Below are 15185 nucleotides of genomic sequence, written 5' to 3' on the forward strand. Positions count from 1 at the left end.
TTACTGCCTGCTTCATTCCAGCTGAGTGTTTACAGAGTCATTTTACTTGCTTTCCCCCTTTCTTGCCTCCCCCTTTTCCATTCTGTTTGACAAACACAATCAGTGAGTTTCATAAGGACCTGTGCCCCAGTTGCAGCTGCCACAGCCTCTTGATTATGATTACATGGCTGAGTGGTCAAAAGATTTCTCCTTCACACATTACATCCTCTTTAATTCTGCCATGGCATTTAAGTGACTCCAATATTGTGCCACAAGTGTCATTTTTCTCCTCCCTCAAGCCCGTGAGGGGTCTGCTTGTCTTCGCAATTATCCCTGCCTACCAATATTCATTTTGCTCATAATGGATTTTTAAAAACACTTTACTCACTGCCACTGTGTCAATTTACATTTTCCCAACAGGCTTCCTTTTTTTTAGGTGTCTCAACAATGTCCCAAATTGCCTTTAGAAAGCCCCAGCCCTTATAAAAACCTTTGCATCTCGACCAGGACAAATTACTGAACTGCTGATTTTCCCCGTGAGCAAAATTTGCATTTGGATGTATCCTAAAATGAACAAGAGGCACTTTAATCTTAAAAGCTATCAACTGGTTGAAAAGTATCTGTTGTTTTGAAATACTTATGTAGAAACAGGGTCTAGGCATGGTTGGGTTGTACGTAGACTGGGCCCTCTGTGGCACTTACGAAAGAAGATGCAAGTTTGCATAAAAGTTGCATATGCTTTATGTCACATGCAATGTTGTAGCTTCTTTTGCTGGTTGGGGGGGAGCAACCCCAAATACACCAGGGTCACGAGCAAAGTAGTAAGATGTAGGAATAATGGAGATGACAGGAGGTTGGCTGCAGGTGAGCTGTGCAGAAGCACGCTGGCAAGCATGCTCCAAGCAAGCTGCCGGCTAGCTCTGTAGAGGCTCCTTTTATTAGCAGGTCAACAATTGGAAACAGTAGTGAAAGCACCCTGAACTTAACATATTTCCATCTAAGCACATTTCTAGCATTAGCAAATACACGTGTTAGCAGGTGTTTCCCTAAAATGTTCCCCGATACTTGATTATGTCTGCGTCCCCGGTCATGCTCCAGCCAAGCATTATGTCTAGTAAACAAATCTGTGAGAGGACAAACAGTCAGGGAAAAAACCCTGTTTTCTAGCCAAGAAGGCAAAGGTCAGGGAAAGCAGGTGCAACACTCCTTGACATACTGTTGCATGTCTGGTGCGAGGTTTGCCTTTGCAAAGCGGAGCGTTACCTCCACATCAAGATGTCCAACAGAGAGAATATCAACAGCATACTTTCCAACACAATGTGGCCCAAATCTGGGACACCAGCTTCCAGGTCCACACCCCTGTGTTAGTCACGTGACCTGTGCAAGATCACAGTCATAGAATCATAGAATCATAGAATCATAGAGTTGGAAGAGACCACAAGGGCCATCGAGTCCAACCCCCTGCCAAGCAGGAAACACCATCAGAGCACTCCTGACATATGGTTGTCAAGCCTCTGCTTAAAGACCTCCAAAGAAGGAGACTCCACCACACTCCTTGGCAGCAAATTCCACTGTCGAACAGCTCTTACTGTCAGGAAGTTCTTCCTAATGTTTAGGTGGAATCTTCTTTCTTGTAGTTTGGATCCATTGCTCCGTGTCCGCTTCTCTGGAGCAGCAGAAAACAACCTTTCTCCCTCCTCTATGTGACATCCTTTTATATATTTGAACATGGCTATCATATCACCCCTTAACCTCCTCTTCTCCAGGCTAAACATGCCCAGCTCCCTTAGCCGTTCCTCATAAGGCATCGTTTCCAGGCCTTTGACCATTTTGGTTGCCCTCCTCTGGACACGTTCCAGTTTGTCAATGTCCTTCTTGAACTGTGGTGCCCAGAACTGGACACAGTACTCCAGGTGAGGTCTGACCAGAGCAGAATACAGTGGCACTATTACTTCCCTTGATCTAGATGCTATACTCCTATTGATGCAGCCCAGAATTGCATTGGCTTTTTTAGCTGCCGCGTCACACTGTTGGCTCATGTCAAGTTTGTGGTCAACCAAGACTCCTAGATCCTTTTCACATGTAGTGCTCTCAAGCCAGGTGTCACCCATCTTGTATTTGTGCCTCTCATTTTTTTTGCCCAAGTGCAATACTTTACATTTCTCCCTGTTAAAATTCATCTTGTTTGTTTTGGCCCAGTTCTCTAATCTGTCAAGGTCGTTTTGAAGTGTGTTCCTGTCCTCTGGGGTGTTAGCCACCCCTCCCAGTTTGGTGTCATCTGCAAATTTGATCAGGATGCCCTTGAGTCCATCATCCAAGTCGTTGATAAAGATGTTGAATAAGACCGGGCCCAAGACAGAACCCTGTGGCACCCCACTAGTCACTCTTCTCCAGGATGAAGAGGAACCATTGATGAGCACCCTTTGGGTTCGGTCAGTCAGCCAGTTACAAATCCACTGAGTGGTAGCATAGTCAAGACCGCATTTTACCAGCTTCTTGACAAGAATATCATGGGGCACCTTGTCAAATGCCTTGCTGAAATCAAGGTAGGCTACATCCACTGCGTTCCCTTCATCTACCAGGCTTGTAATTCTGTCAAAAAACGAGATCAGGTTAGTCTGACATGACTTATTTTTCAGAAATCCATGCTGACTATTGGTGATCACAGCATTCCTTTCTAGGTGCTCACAGACTGTTTGCTTAATGATCTGCTCCAGAATCTTCCCTGGTATTGATGTCAGACTGACTGGGCGGTAATTATTTGGGTCCTCTCTTTTCCCCTTTTTGAAAATAGGGACAACATTTGCCCTCCTCCAGTCTGCCGGGACTTCGCCTGTTCTCCAGGAATTCTCAAAGATGACTGCCAGTGGTTCTGAGATCACATCTGCCAGTTCTTTTAATACTCTTGGATGCAGTTCATCTGGCCCTGGAGACTTGAATACATCTAGACTAGCCAAGTATTCTTGTACTATCTCCTTAGTTATTCTGGGCTGTGTTTCCTCTGCTGAATCATTTGCTCCAAATTCTTCAGGTCGGGCATTGTTTTCTTTATCGGAGAAGACTGAGGCAAAGAAGGCATTGAGGAGTTCAGCCCTTTCTGTGTCCCCTGTTTGCATTTCACCATCTTCTCCTCTGAGTGACCCCACTGTTTCCTTGTTCTTCCTTTTGCTACGAACATACCCATAAAAGCCTTTTTTGTTGCTTTTAACCTCTCTAGCAAGCCTGAGTTCATTCTGTGCTTTAGCTTTTCTGACTTTGTGTCTACACGTGCTGGCTATTTGTTTGAATTCCTCTTTGGTGGTTTCCCCCCTTTTCCATTTTTTGTACACATCCTTTTTTAATCTTAACTCAGTTAAAAGTTCTTTAGATAGCGACCCTGGCTTCTTTAGGCACCTTCCATGTTTCCGTCTCATTGGTATTGCCTGAAGTTGTGCTTTTACTATCTCCCTCTTAACAAACTCCCAGCCATCATGAACTCCCTTTCCTTTTAGTATTACTGTCCATGGGATCTCACCCAGCACTTCCCTAAGTTTTATGAAGTCGGCTTTCTTAAAGTCGAGAAATTGAGTCCTAGTATGCTTGGCTGCTCCTTTCCGCTGTATAGTAAACTTCAGAAGAGCATGATCACTCGCGCCTAATGATCCTTCCACTTCTACCCCACTAACCAGGTCATCAACATTGGTTAGGACCAGATCTAAAATGGCTGTTCCTCTTGTAGCTTCTCCCACTTTCTGGACAATGAAGTTGTCTGCAAGGCCAGTGAGGAATCTGTTTGACCTTATGCTCTTGGCTGAGTTTGACATCCAACAAATATCCGGGTAATTGAAGTCCCCCATTACTACTATCTCCCTTCCTTTTGCATGCTTGGCCATCTGTTCCAGGAAGGCATCATCTATGTCCTCCGTTTGGCTTGGGGATCTATAGTAAACTCCCACAATGAGGTCACTGTTATTCTTCTCTCCCTTAATTTTGACCCAAATGCTCTCACTTTGGCTTTGAGGTTCTAAATCTTGGATCTCTTCACAGGTATACACATCCCTGACATATAACGCCACTCCTCCTCCTTTCTTGTCTGGTCTGTTTCTCTGAAATAGATTGTATCCCTCCATTATTACATTCCAATCGTGGGACTTATCCCACCAGGTTTCAGTGATGCCTATTATGTCATATTTAGTTTGCTGTACCAAGAGCTCAAGCTCATCTTGTTTATTTCCCATACTTTGCGCATTAGTGTACAGACATTGAAGTCCATTAATCATTCCCCCGTGTCTCTTATTTAAGGATTTTTTCCTCCCACCACTAGGTCTGCGTGCTGTTTGCTCCATTCGGTCTATGACATTTGGATGATCATCTTCATCAATTGATAGACTCCTACCTTCAGGAGCACTGTCTCCCTCCCCCACATTAGTCAGTTTAAAGCCCTCCTGATGAGGTTTCTGAGATTTTTTGCAAAAACATTCCTACCAACCGTTGTGAGGTGCAGCCCATCGCTTGCCAGAAGTCCATCTTCAAGAAACTGCATTCCGTGATCTAAGAATCCAAACCGTTCCTGTTTACACCATTTGCGAAGCCAGTTGTTCACTTCCACTATTTTTCCCTCTCTCCCTGGGCCACGTCGTTCAACTGGGAGGACAGATGAGATGACAATTTGTGCATTTAATTGCTTCAATTTCCTGCCCAGAGCCTCATAATCTCTTTTGATCTTCTGGAGGCTATTGCTTGCAGTGTCATTGGTTCCCACATGAACCAAGAGGAAGGGGTATTTGTCAGTGGGTTTTATGATTCCTTGCAGTCGTTCAGTTACATCTTGGATCTTAGCCCCGGGGAGACAGCACACTTCCCGAGACATCTTGTCAGGCCCACAGATCACTGCTTCTGTTCCCCTCAGTAGGGAATCCCCTATCACCACTACACGCCTCCTCTTAGGTCTGGTCGGGGTTCTTCCGTGAGCTGTCCGTTCCAAGGTCGCCTGCACATTCCCTGAAGACTGCCTTTGCTGCTCGTCTTCATATACCTGATCGACTGTAATGAGGGAGAGATCCTCAAATGGAGTCTGCTCTTCGTCTTCCATGCTAGGGGAAAGGACCTCAAAGCGATTGCGTATTTCTAAACAATCAGAGCGAACCCTGGGCCTCCTACTTCTTTGAGTCACATTTCTCCATATATCTGGCTCCTGTGTTGGTGAACTAGCCTCCTTCTCAGGGGAGTCCCCTGTCTCCTCCTTGGTGGAGACGGTGTGCTCTGTTGCTTCCAAGAAGAGCTCCAGCTCTCTAATTCTTTGGAGCGTAGCTACACGTTCCTCCAGTTGCTGGACTTTGTCTTTTAAGAGGGCAATCAACATGCAATTGCTGCAGGTAAAGCTGCCTGCAACCTTTGGCAAGATGGCAAACATTGCGCAGGAACCACAGGCGACTGCAGCTGTTCCCTCACCCTCCATCTTGAGAAGGTGTCGTTGGGGGTGACTACAGCGGTCCTCCATCATAAAAAGCGTGAAGACAGGACAAATAAATCCCCCCAAATAAACCTATATCTCCCCCAACAAACGTTTGAGACTAGCTCCCCTAAATCTAAAAGATGGATCAAACTGCGCGCGCCGCTAGGCGCGCGCCGCTGCCCTACAAGCTCTGACAAGCTCCTCCCACAGCTAATCCCCTACCTCAACAGAAGCCCTGCCCCCTCTGACCTTTGCACAGAGAAAGCAGCTAATCAGCCACAAGAAACTCACACAAGAAAACCCTTTTTGTTCCTTCTTCAGCCGCTGCCCTACAAGCTCTGACAAGCTCCTCCCACAGCTAATCCCCTACCTCAACAGAAGCCCTGCCCCCTCTGACCTTTGCACAGAGAAAGCAGCTCACACAAGAAAACCCTTTTTGTTCCCCAAAGGCACTTTTGTCCCCCAAAGGCACTTTTGGGAGCAGCTCCACACCCCAAAAAAGTGCAGCTTGAAATTGCAAAAGACTGTGGTGGCCATTTTGGCCACTGTCCTTTCGCAAGAAAAAAAATTGATGTCCCTTTTTTTCTGGGGTGCTTGATGGGTATGGAACAGGTGAAGCTTACCCCATATTTGTAGTTCCAAAAGGCTTATTCCGCTTAATATATTTCTGTCCCCTAGCTGTTAAAGGCATAAAAGTCCTGCTCGCTTCTAATACCAACCCTTAACCATGCAAAGAAGTCAAGTTTCATGTGTTGGCAATGAGTTATGTAACTGCAGGTCAAGTATGGGGAACTTGTGGCCCTCCACACGCTCCTGAAACTACAACTCCCATCATCCCAAGCCATTTGCCATGCCTGCTGAGGGCTGTAGTTCAGCAACATCTGGAGGGCCAAATAGGTTGTTTTATATCTAAAAGCTTATTGTTATTTCTGGCTAATCAGAAATCGGCTTGTAACTCTCCTGTTACGGAAATCAATTGTGGCTTGTACATTGCTGCATCAGGCAACTGAAGTGCAAGAGGTGAAGGAAATGCCCAAAATATATAAACAGCCCTTGCGCAAAGTACCAAGCCTCCCTTCCACTTTATAACAAAGCTATAAACAGCCAGTGGCAGTGTGGGTCTATAATGGAAAATGATACGAGAATTGTGAGCAAAACCGAAATATAATTGATACGGTTAAATGAAAGCTTCATTTGCTAGAGAGAGAAAAGCAAAACCCTATTTCAAGGATTTGAAACTGATAAATTTACCTAACTTTGAATAGTGATGGAACTGGAGCTTTGGTTTTCAAAAGAATATACAGAGGTCTGTTCCTTTAAATGCTTTTAAAATATATTGGGTGTATAGCCTGCCTTTTTCACTTATGCTTTCATGAACACATGTTCTAAGCTGGTGATGCATCCATGGTTAGTCACCCCAGGGATGAGATCAGTTATCCAGAGCCAGTACCCTGCAGTGCGATACAGAAGGAAGGCGAGAGAAAGCTTTTGTTTCCTCTGCGCCAGCTTGTTGATTCAAGTAGTCTAAATGTGGGGCTGTAATTATCTTAAACTGTTTAGAAATGAAAGATAGAACAGATGCCGGAGCATCTGAGCTGTGGGCTGCTGATTTCCTACTGTCTTCAGTTACGAGGAAAGATGCTGCTAGAAATTCTGACTCCTTCCCCGATGCAGTGGGCGTTTCGGTGGGGAAGCGTTACTGGAAAGGGCAGGTAAGAGAATAAAATAAAGTGCAAGATGGAGACAAGAGCACCCAGAATCTCATCAAAACGCCACCATTCCGAGCTGTTCACACGCCACATGTGTGTAGGTGCGCTGTGAAACCGTGGAACCTGCTGGTTCTTCATTTGTGATCCTAAGTTAATAGGCTTCTGTTCTCTTTTTTTAAAAAAAGCAGCACATTAGTTTTCCAGACCTCATAAAAAAAGAAAAAGAAACCAGGCATAGTGAGCTGAGCGCAGGCCATGCTGAGGATCAACATGGATTAGACAACGTTCTCAGAATTAGCCATTAAATACATAGCATTTAAAAAAGTTGGTAGTGGGTGTGGTGGATCAGTCATCTGGCCTATGGGGCTGTTAGGGGGCCTTTGCCACAGATGCAGTCCTGATCCAGATCAGAGCCCCCATATCTACTATTTGCATTAGGAGAAAACTTCCCTTGGTGTGACTATGAACTTTTCTTCCAATGCAAATATGAGGCACAAGGTAGCCAATTGGGATCACAGGGTTGTATCCAACGAAGTTTTATTCAGAGTAAACCCACTATGACCAATGGGTCCCAAGTTCATTGTGTTCTTTAATTTCAATGGTTCTACTCTGTGTAGGAGTAGCATTGGGTGCAACCCCTAGAAGGTGGCAAAAGATTAGAGGCCTCTATCCGCTGCACCACAGTCTTGATTTAGATTGTGTGGGGTAGCATGCTTATGACTTCGTGCAATTGCTAATTGTGGGGATACCATCTTGTCTAGCCTTGCCTTCAAATACCCAAAGGAAACAGGAATGAATATAGCTTATTCTGCACAGTTCTTAACAGTAGTATTGGTAGCAGACATTATGCCAACCCCCCCCCCAAAGTACTGTTTACGTTAGAGGAAGGTTCAGCTGTGCTGTGCAAATTATGGGTTGTTGAGGGCAAGTATCATCTAGGAACTGGCATGTGTTGCATCCTGAGATCCATGAAGAACGGTTTAGCCAAAGAAGTGAATCAATAATGAGTATACATCCTATTTTCTTTCCATATACCTTTTTTTTGTTGTTATGCACAACATCCATATGCCAGTGCTAGTCACAGCTTCAGCCATCCACTGGTATTTCTGGGACAGCTCGAATTGGCAACAGAAATACCTGCAAGGAATACCAAATGCAAGTTGCCCCATGCAGATATTTCCCAGATAGACCCTCTGTCTCTACCAGCCCATCTGACTACAACCCACAAGCCCAGCAGATTAAGCGCTGCTGAAAGAAACTTCAGGGTTTCTCTGAAGATCATATCCATGGAGATGGCTTAAAGAGAGCTCTTGTTGAGTCATGCAACAAGGGAGGAGCAATAGAGAGTGGATAAGAATCTGCTGTGCTTTGTTGTGTCCCTGCACACCACTATCACTAACCAGTGTGATCACTAAAAAGGAAGTAGGAATAGGCTGCACATTCTAAGACCTCCCAAGCCATTGGCTGAACTGCTGTGATGTCATGTAAGCCTAGAAATCAAAGAAATTAGCCTCTCTCCACCAGTGGTTGAGTTACTGTGGTGTCTTGGGATGCTTACAAGATGAAGAAGACAACAAGGCATACATCGTCTTTAAGTGCTGCTCCTTCACCGGCTAAGACTCACAGATTCCACTGTTAGTGGAAAAACACTAAGAAGGAGACAGTCCCTATCACCACCTTTTTACATAACCTGGTTAATGATATTATTCTTATTGCTCTTAAGTATCTCCTCCAGGGCCCTTTTGCCAAAGAGCAGAATAAAAAAGTTTAGTACCTGAGGAGTTCAAGATGTCTCATAAAAGGGCCTATAGACAGGATCTGTTTGGTCGAAAAAGCAATCTTAAATGTGTGTGTGTGTGTGTGTGTGTGTGTAAGTGTGTGTATTTGCTTGCAGGGAGAGACAGAGGGACTACAAAGAAGGTACTGCAAACATACAAAAAAACATGTTCAGGTGGTTTTTTTTAAGGTCTCTAGCTTATTTAAACTTCAGTTTACTTTTGCATCATTGAAGCATCAAGATGAGGTAAATAGGCAGGTGGGCATACTGAATGGAAAATGAAGCTGAAGGATAAAGAATATGACATTTTTTATCCAGATGGCTTTGAATTATGTTTCTCTTTGAAAATGACACTCAGGTCTGTGAATGGGGGAAGAGAAACCACAAACATTGCAAAAAGTTAACCATCAATGTAACGTTAAAAATGCTTTGGAGAAACCGCTGACTTTGTCTCCCAGAGAACATTAGGGATCCCTTCCCAATAAATGCACCATGCGAGTTGTAGAATGCATTTCCTCATGGCTGAAGGACAGCTCTGGGAGAATCTTGCTTCAGAAGGGTGAAGCTCCTGTGGAGATGTCGGTAAAGTAGCCATTACCAGCTGCAAGGGCTACTCAGGTGGTGAGAATAAATCACGACTGACCTGTAAAATAGACAGCACTATCTCGGCTGCTCATGTGTTTAGCTGCCTGCAAAAAAGCCTTTAATAAGATTGCAAGCTTTAAAAAAGTTAAAAATACACTTCCTGCCATAGACCTGAAAGCTGCAATGGGTGTTCATTTATCAGGTCTTAATTAAGCCCAGCTAGTAGGCTGATCAAGAACTGGACAACTAAGGTCAGAGGCCAAAAAAGAAAGTTTCTGCTGTGGCTGAAATAACTGGTCATTTCCCACCCATTGTTTGACTGCAGGATTTTGATGAACCTGCTGGTGCATGATCCATATAGGTGAGCAGCCTGGCATACACAGTATAAGATAACACAAGCAGAAATACAAACTGCATCATCCTAGAGCTACTCCAGCCACGACAAGGAGTTTTCAACCTGGGCTCTGTCCCGGGGCGCCAACTCTTGCATCTGACATGAGCTAATTTTATGCAAATCTGTGGCCTCTCCTGTCATATTTATTACTGTTGAATTTCCTGCGTTTATACATTTATTTATTAAGTGTAGATGTTGCCCTTCATCCAAAGATCATAGGGTATTTTATTCTGAGCTTCTTTGCAGAGCAGGCCATGTCAGAAGATGTGCAAGAGAGACTAGATGGGTGTGATGCTTCTAGTGTTGCAGGAGGCGAGAGAGAGAGGACATCTCTTGAATTATGCCATCCCAGCCTCTGTGTAGTAAAGATGCCCTTGAATTTGGGGAACCCTTGAATTTGGGGAACCCTTCTGCCAATGAGCATGCAGATTCTATCATTATTCCCTCAGCACAGCCTGACCACTAACGCAAGGATGTCCAGAGAAAAACAGTTCCTACCATTTCCCAAGCCTTTACCTCCAACAATGGATGTGTGCTGTACTGAAATGCCTGACCAAAAGTGTGATGTGCTGGAATCAACCTGAAGCCCATCCCATTCTAGTCCTATAGTCACTTTCTGAATCAATGGAGTAGAAAATAGCAAGGGAAAGCAAAGGGCCAAGACACCAGCGGTTGGATGTGTATTAGATTTGCCTTGGTAGTTCAGTCAGTAGAGCATAAGACTCTTAATCTCAGGGTGGTGGGTTTGAGCAAAAGATTCCTTCATTGCAGGGAGTTGGACTAGATGACTCTCACCGTCCCTTCCAATTCTACAATTCTGTGATTCTAGATATGCATCCAACCCCTCCTTCCTCCTCATTGAAAGATGCCATGTTGATGCCATCTTCAAACATATCAATCCAAGTCTTCATTCTAGGTTTATATATTGCAATGATACATTACTAAGTTTTTTGTTTTTTTTTAATCTTTGCAGCTGTTGTATTCCAGCCCTCATAAATACCATCACTCTACACTGCTCTTTTCTCTCTACATTTCCTATGCAATCACTCGATAGAGAACTTCAAATCCCACTGTGTATTTATGCAATTAATATACTTGAGTTTGCAGCCAACCCCCCAGGTCTAATTACTAATGCCATCTGCATATGAAAGGAGTGTTGATTTATTACCATTTTCCTTGCTGGCTATTGATGTGACAGTGTTTTCTGCATGTGTTCTGTGATAGAAGTTAAAAAATGCCTCTGAAATTGATTTGCCTACCTTTCAATCTTTGCTTTCCTCACAGAGGTGCTTTTTCAGAAGTTTTCCTGGTGAAGCACCGAATGACTGGCAAGCTTTATGCCTTGAAATGCATTAAAAAGTCACCTGTCATCCGGGACAGCAGCCTAGATAATGAAATAGCTGTGCTGAAGAAGTAAGTATAGTTGGGACACCAAAACAAAACCAGGTGCTGTTTCCAGAGCCTCGCAAAAAGGCTACTAGATATGTATATATGAAGCACTAAAGGGCATCAACAAAAAACATGTCCCATGAGGGACAGAAGAAGTCATAGCTGAAACAGTGAAGTTTCATATTTGATTTAATGCACTAAAGAAAGAAATGCTTTAAATATGTTTTCTGATCTGTTCTTGCCATGTTGTAATCCAGGAACCAACAGATATAACGGCTAAAATTTAAATCAGCCTTTAGATGGCACATGTTAGCTTAGTGGCATGGTTTTCAAAGTGGGTGACAAGCTTTTGTGAGGGCTTAACAACACCATAGACTTGTTGTGGTTCATAAATGGAATAATTTAAATCTCAGAGTGATTTTGCAATACAATTCAAACCACACGCAAAACAATATCATGTATGAAAACCCAGCCCTACAGGCAGGGTATAAGAAAGGAATTTTGCATGCATGCAGATACCAGCTGGGGTAGAGGGTAGGATCCACTTTGAAGGCTTTTTGAAAGAGAAAAATCTTCAGCATCCAGCTATAAGGCAATAAAGACAGCACCAGATATGTTCCAAAGAGCATGTGCCACCACACTAAAGACCTGGTTTTAGCATTATGCAGAATGGACTTCTTGATGATCTTTTGCAAATGAGGGTGGGTGGACCATGATAGCTAAATAAAAACTCTATGTTCAGAGGCAGTATTCCTTGAATTATTATATAGCATAGTCAATCAGTGGGAAATAATTATTTCTTTCATGCCACTCATTCCAATTGTTCATCCAATGATTGCAACAAAAAGGTGGATTATATCAACCTTCATTCTGATCCCTCAAATAAATATTTACACTATTAAGAAGGCGTGGTAAGGGAGGGAAATATAAGAGCTGTTTCTAGGGAATTCAACCTTTAGTTGCATCATTAATGAGATAAGTGCAATGAGGTTTTTATTTGAATGATTATTTTTATTGGGTGGAATCTAGTGTTTGCAAGTGGAATTTCTCCATCCTCTCCTTCCTCAGCATTCCTCCTTTATTCTGGTGGTTCCTCCAACCTCCCAAAGTCGATTTTGAGGGCATGTGGAAGGGTTATGGGGCACAGGAGAGGGCAGTGAAGGCCAGTTATGCAATCATTTGATGCAACCCATTATTTTTTGTGGTGGTGATTATTGTATTGTATACTTGAAAGGGCAATTCTGCCCTAAGAAGCAGTATATAAATTAGGTAATAAATAAGAATGGGGGTATGCTTCCCAAAGACTGAGTGTACATAGCAAAACAGGCTTCAGAAACAGTGTGGTTTCTAAACAGATAAACTCTTTCCCTTACGAATGTACTGTGGGGGGTTTTGGTTATAGCTGGGGAGAAAATTTCTCTTGCTCTTAGAATTTCAAACAATTTTGTTGTTGTTGTTTCTTGAACAGAAGAGACTCACAGTGCTTAGAAAAAAAGGATGCTTTCCACTTTCCTGTGTAGATCGAAATAAGTACATTGAAGTAATGGTGCTTCATTCTGAATGGAATAAGTGTTGCACAAGAGAGGAATTGCTTTTAGTTTGACATTTTCTGACACTTGCTATGTTGTGAAACATTTCTATCTTTGGTTGCAGAATAAAGCATGACAACATAGTGACTCTGGAGGACATTTATGAGAGTACGACCCACTATTATCTGGTCATGCAGCTGTAAGTAGAGAAATGTCAGTGAGTGCTATAAGAGCTGCATCTTACCACATTTTGTTTAAGGCTTTCTCTGAAGTCTGACAGTCAATTTATGGAATATTAGTTGGGCAACTATAGAAATGGTTTTACAGTTTTTCTATTTTGAGTCTTGTATTTTCTCTTATTGCACACTGCTTCAGTAGCTTCTGGCTATAAAGTGACAACATGAATGAGGTCCATCATACACATCTTTGCCATGAAATCCACACAATATCCCAGAATTGCAGGTGGTACAATTGTGAGCCTCATTTTCATAAACCCACCCATAAGTCCACTTCTCCCCCCTCCATTAATAGCAGCTTGATAAGGAGATATTCAGAGCAGGAAAAAGAAAATTGTAGGTGGGATTGAGGGAGGGATCTGGAACAGAAGGGAGAAGAGCACTTTTTAAAAACTATTCAGCTTCAAAGAGATTGATCCCAGTGACATTAAAATCCATGTGCAAGCCACTTTTCACCTTTATTCCACTTGAAGTGTTTTGGTCAATTGGTTGTGGGAGTGTCTTCTTCAATACAAGTGGGCAGTTGAATTCTAAAGAAAATATTCAGACTCTACCTCACCCCCATTTTTTAAAAAAGGCAACTAAGGATTGTAGCCAATGAAGTCATCCCATTAACAAAAGTACTTCCATTTGCACAATGGAATTTTCCCTCCCATTCCTTCCCCTGCAGTTCCCCCAAATTTGTTCTGGAGTAGATTTTGTGGGGCATGGGGAGAATAGAGGGAGAACAACTTTCGTTGTGCAAGCAGAAGTCCTCGTGCGAACGGAATGATTTGCTTGGATGCAACCCTAGAATCATAGAATCATAGAATCATAGAATCATAGAGTTGGAAGAGACCACAAGGGCCAACGAGTCCAACCCCCTGCCAAGCAGGAAACACCATCAGAGCACTCCTGACATATGGTTGTCAAGCCTCTGCTTAAAGACCTAACCCTGAGGGATTAAGAGAGAGATTTCTGATTTGATTTCATACCATGACCATTAAAAAAAGAAAATAGGTTAGTGTGTCAGCAGTCAGGTTCCAAAAGCCTTGTTGGATTAAAGGTTGATTCTTCTAATGAAGGTACTTTGTGACAATTAAGTACTAGTAAATCAGATTGCTTCACAGAAGACTCGAAAGAGATTTGTGAGCAAAGTTGGTTGTTGTTGTTGTTGTTACTATTTTCTTATAATCTGCCTGTATGACTGGATTGCACCAGCCAGTCTGTGCAGCTTCCAACAAAACTACAGAGGAAAGGGTTGGGAACGAGGGATTTCAAGCACTGAAAGGATTAAATGAAAACTGATCCTTGTTCTTCAAAGAAAATATGGCAGAAAAATGCATGGTCTAGGTTCAGTATGTTAGTACATCCAGTTTTGATTACTACTGACTGGGTTTTTATTTACAAACCCTATCAAGACCCAGGAAATGGGAGGCAGAACTTCCATTATCTAGCTTCATTTTCAAGTTTCTTCATCATAGGCTGATCAGTGAAAAATGCAACAAAAATGGGAACTCTGAGAAGGAAGCGGAAACGGAAGCAATTGCATAGTAGAAATAGATATTTAGTGACTCAAAACATTTTAGGCATGTTCCGCCCCCAAAGAATCATGGGAACTATAGTTTACCCTCACAGAGCTACAATTCCCAGCACCATTACAATCTGTTCTTTGTGGGTGGAGAGATGTGTTTTAAAAATACAGTGTGGATGTGACCAAATGTTCATTTAGATATGTTGCTTTTCCTTTTCTTATGCAGCACATCTAAACGTTGAATCTTGCTTCTCTGAATTTTCCTGAAGAAGCGCAAGTCAGGTCCAAAACTCTTTTGCTACCCCACTGATTTGGCTTCCAAGCTATTCAGTGGCATGGTGTGCTGAACTTGAAAGTAGAATTTAAACGGAGCAGCCTGAATATGTGATCAGACCGAATGTGCATGCAGTTCAGTAACAGCAGTTTTATGATTTGTCTAATTATCTTCCTCCACAGTGTGTCTGGAGGAGAATTATTTGACCGTATTTTAGAACGAGGTGTTTACACGGAAAAGGATGCAAGCATTGTAATTCAGCAAGTCCTGGGAGCTGTGCATTATCTTCATGAGAATGGGATAGTACACCGAGATCTGAAGGTAAACTCCTTGAGATACTCTTTATCTACATTGACTGGCAATGTC

The 15185-nt window shown here is 42.9% G+C and overlaps 1 protein-coding gene across 3 annotated transcripts in view; it reads left to right on the forward strand.

Annotated features, from left to right (window-relative positions):
• The window catches only part of CAMK1G (calcium/calmodulin dependent protein kinase IG), a 41339-nt gene that overhangs the window by 12645 nt on the left and 13509 nt on the right, over window positions 1-15185 (forward strand). For 2 of the 3 annotated variants that reach the window (XM_053393454.1, XM_053393452.1), the window contains exons 3-5: window positions 11163-11291; window positions 12921-12995; window positions 15002-15140. In XM_053393454.1, coding sequence (XP_053249429.1) covers window positions 11163-11291; window positions 12921-12995; window positions 15002-15140 — 343 coding nt within the window. Of the gene's footprint in view, window positions 1-6973; window positions 7126-11162; window positions 11292-12920; window positions 12996-15001; window positions 15141-15185 lie in introns of all 3 variants that reach the window. The other variant, XM_053393453.1, reaches the window with a different exon arrangement.

Source organism: Podarcis raffonei, chromosome 6, assembly GCF_027172205.1.
Source record: "Podarcis raffonei isolate rPodRaf1 chromosome 6, rPodRaf1.pri, whole genome shotgun sequence".
Classification (NCBI taxonomy): Eukaryota; Metazoa; Chordata; class Lepidosauria; order Squamata; family Lacertidae; genus Podarcis; species Podarcis raffonei.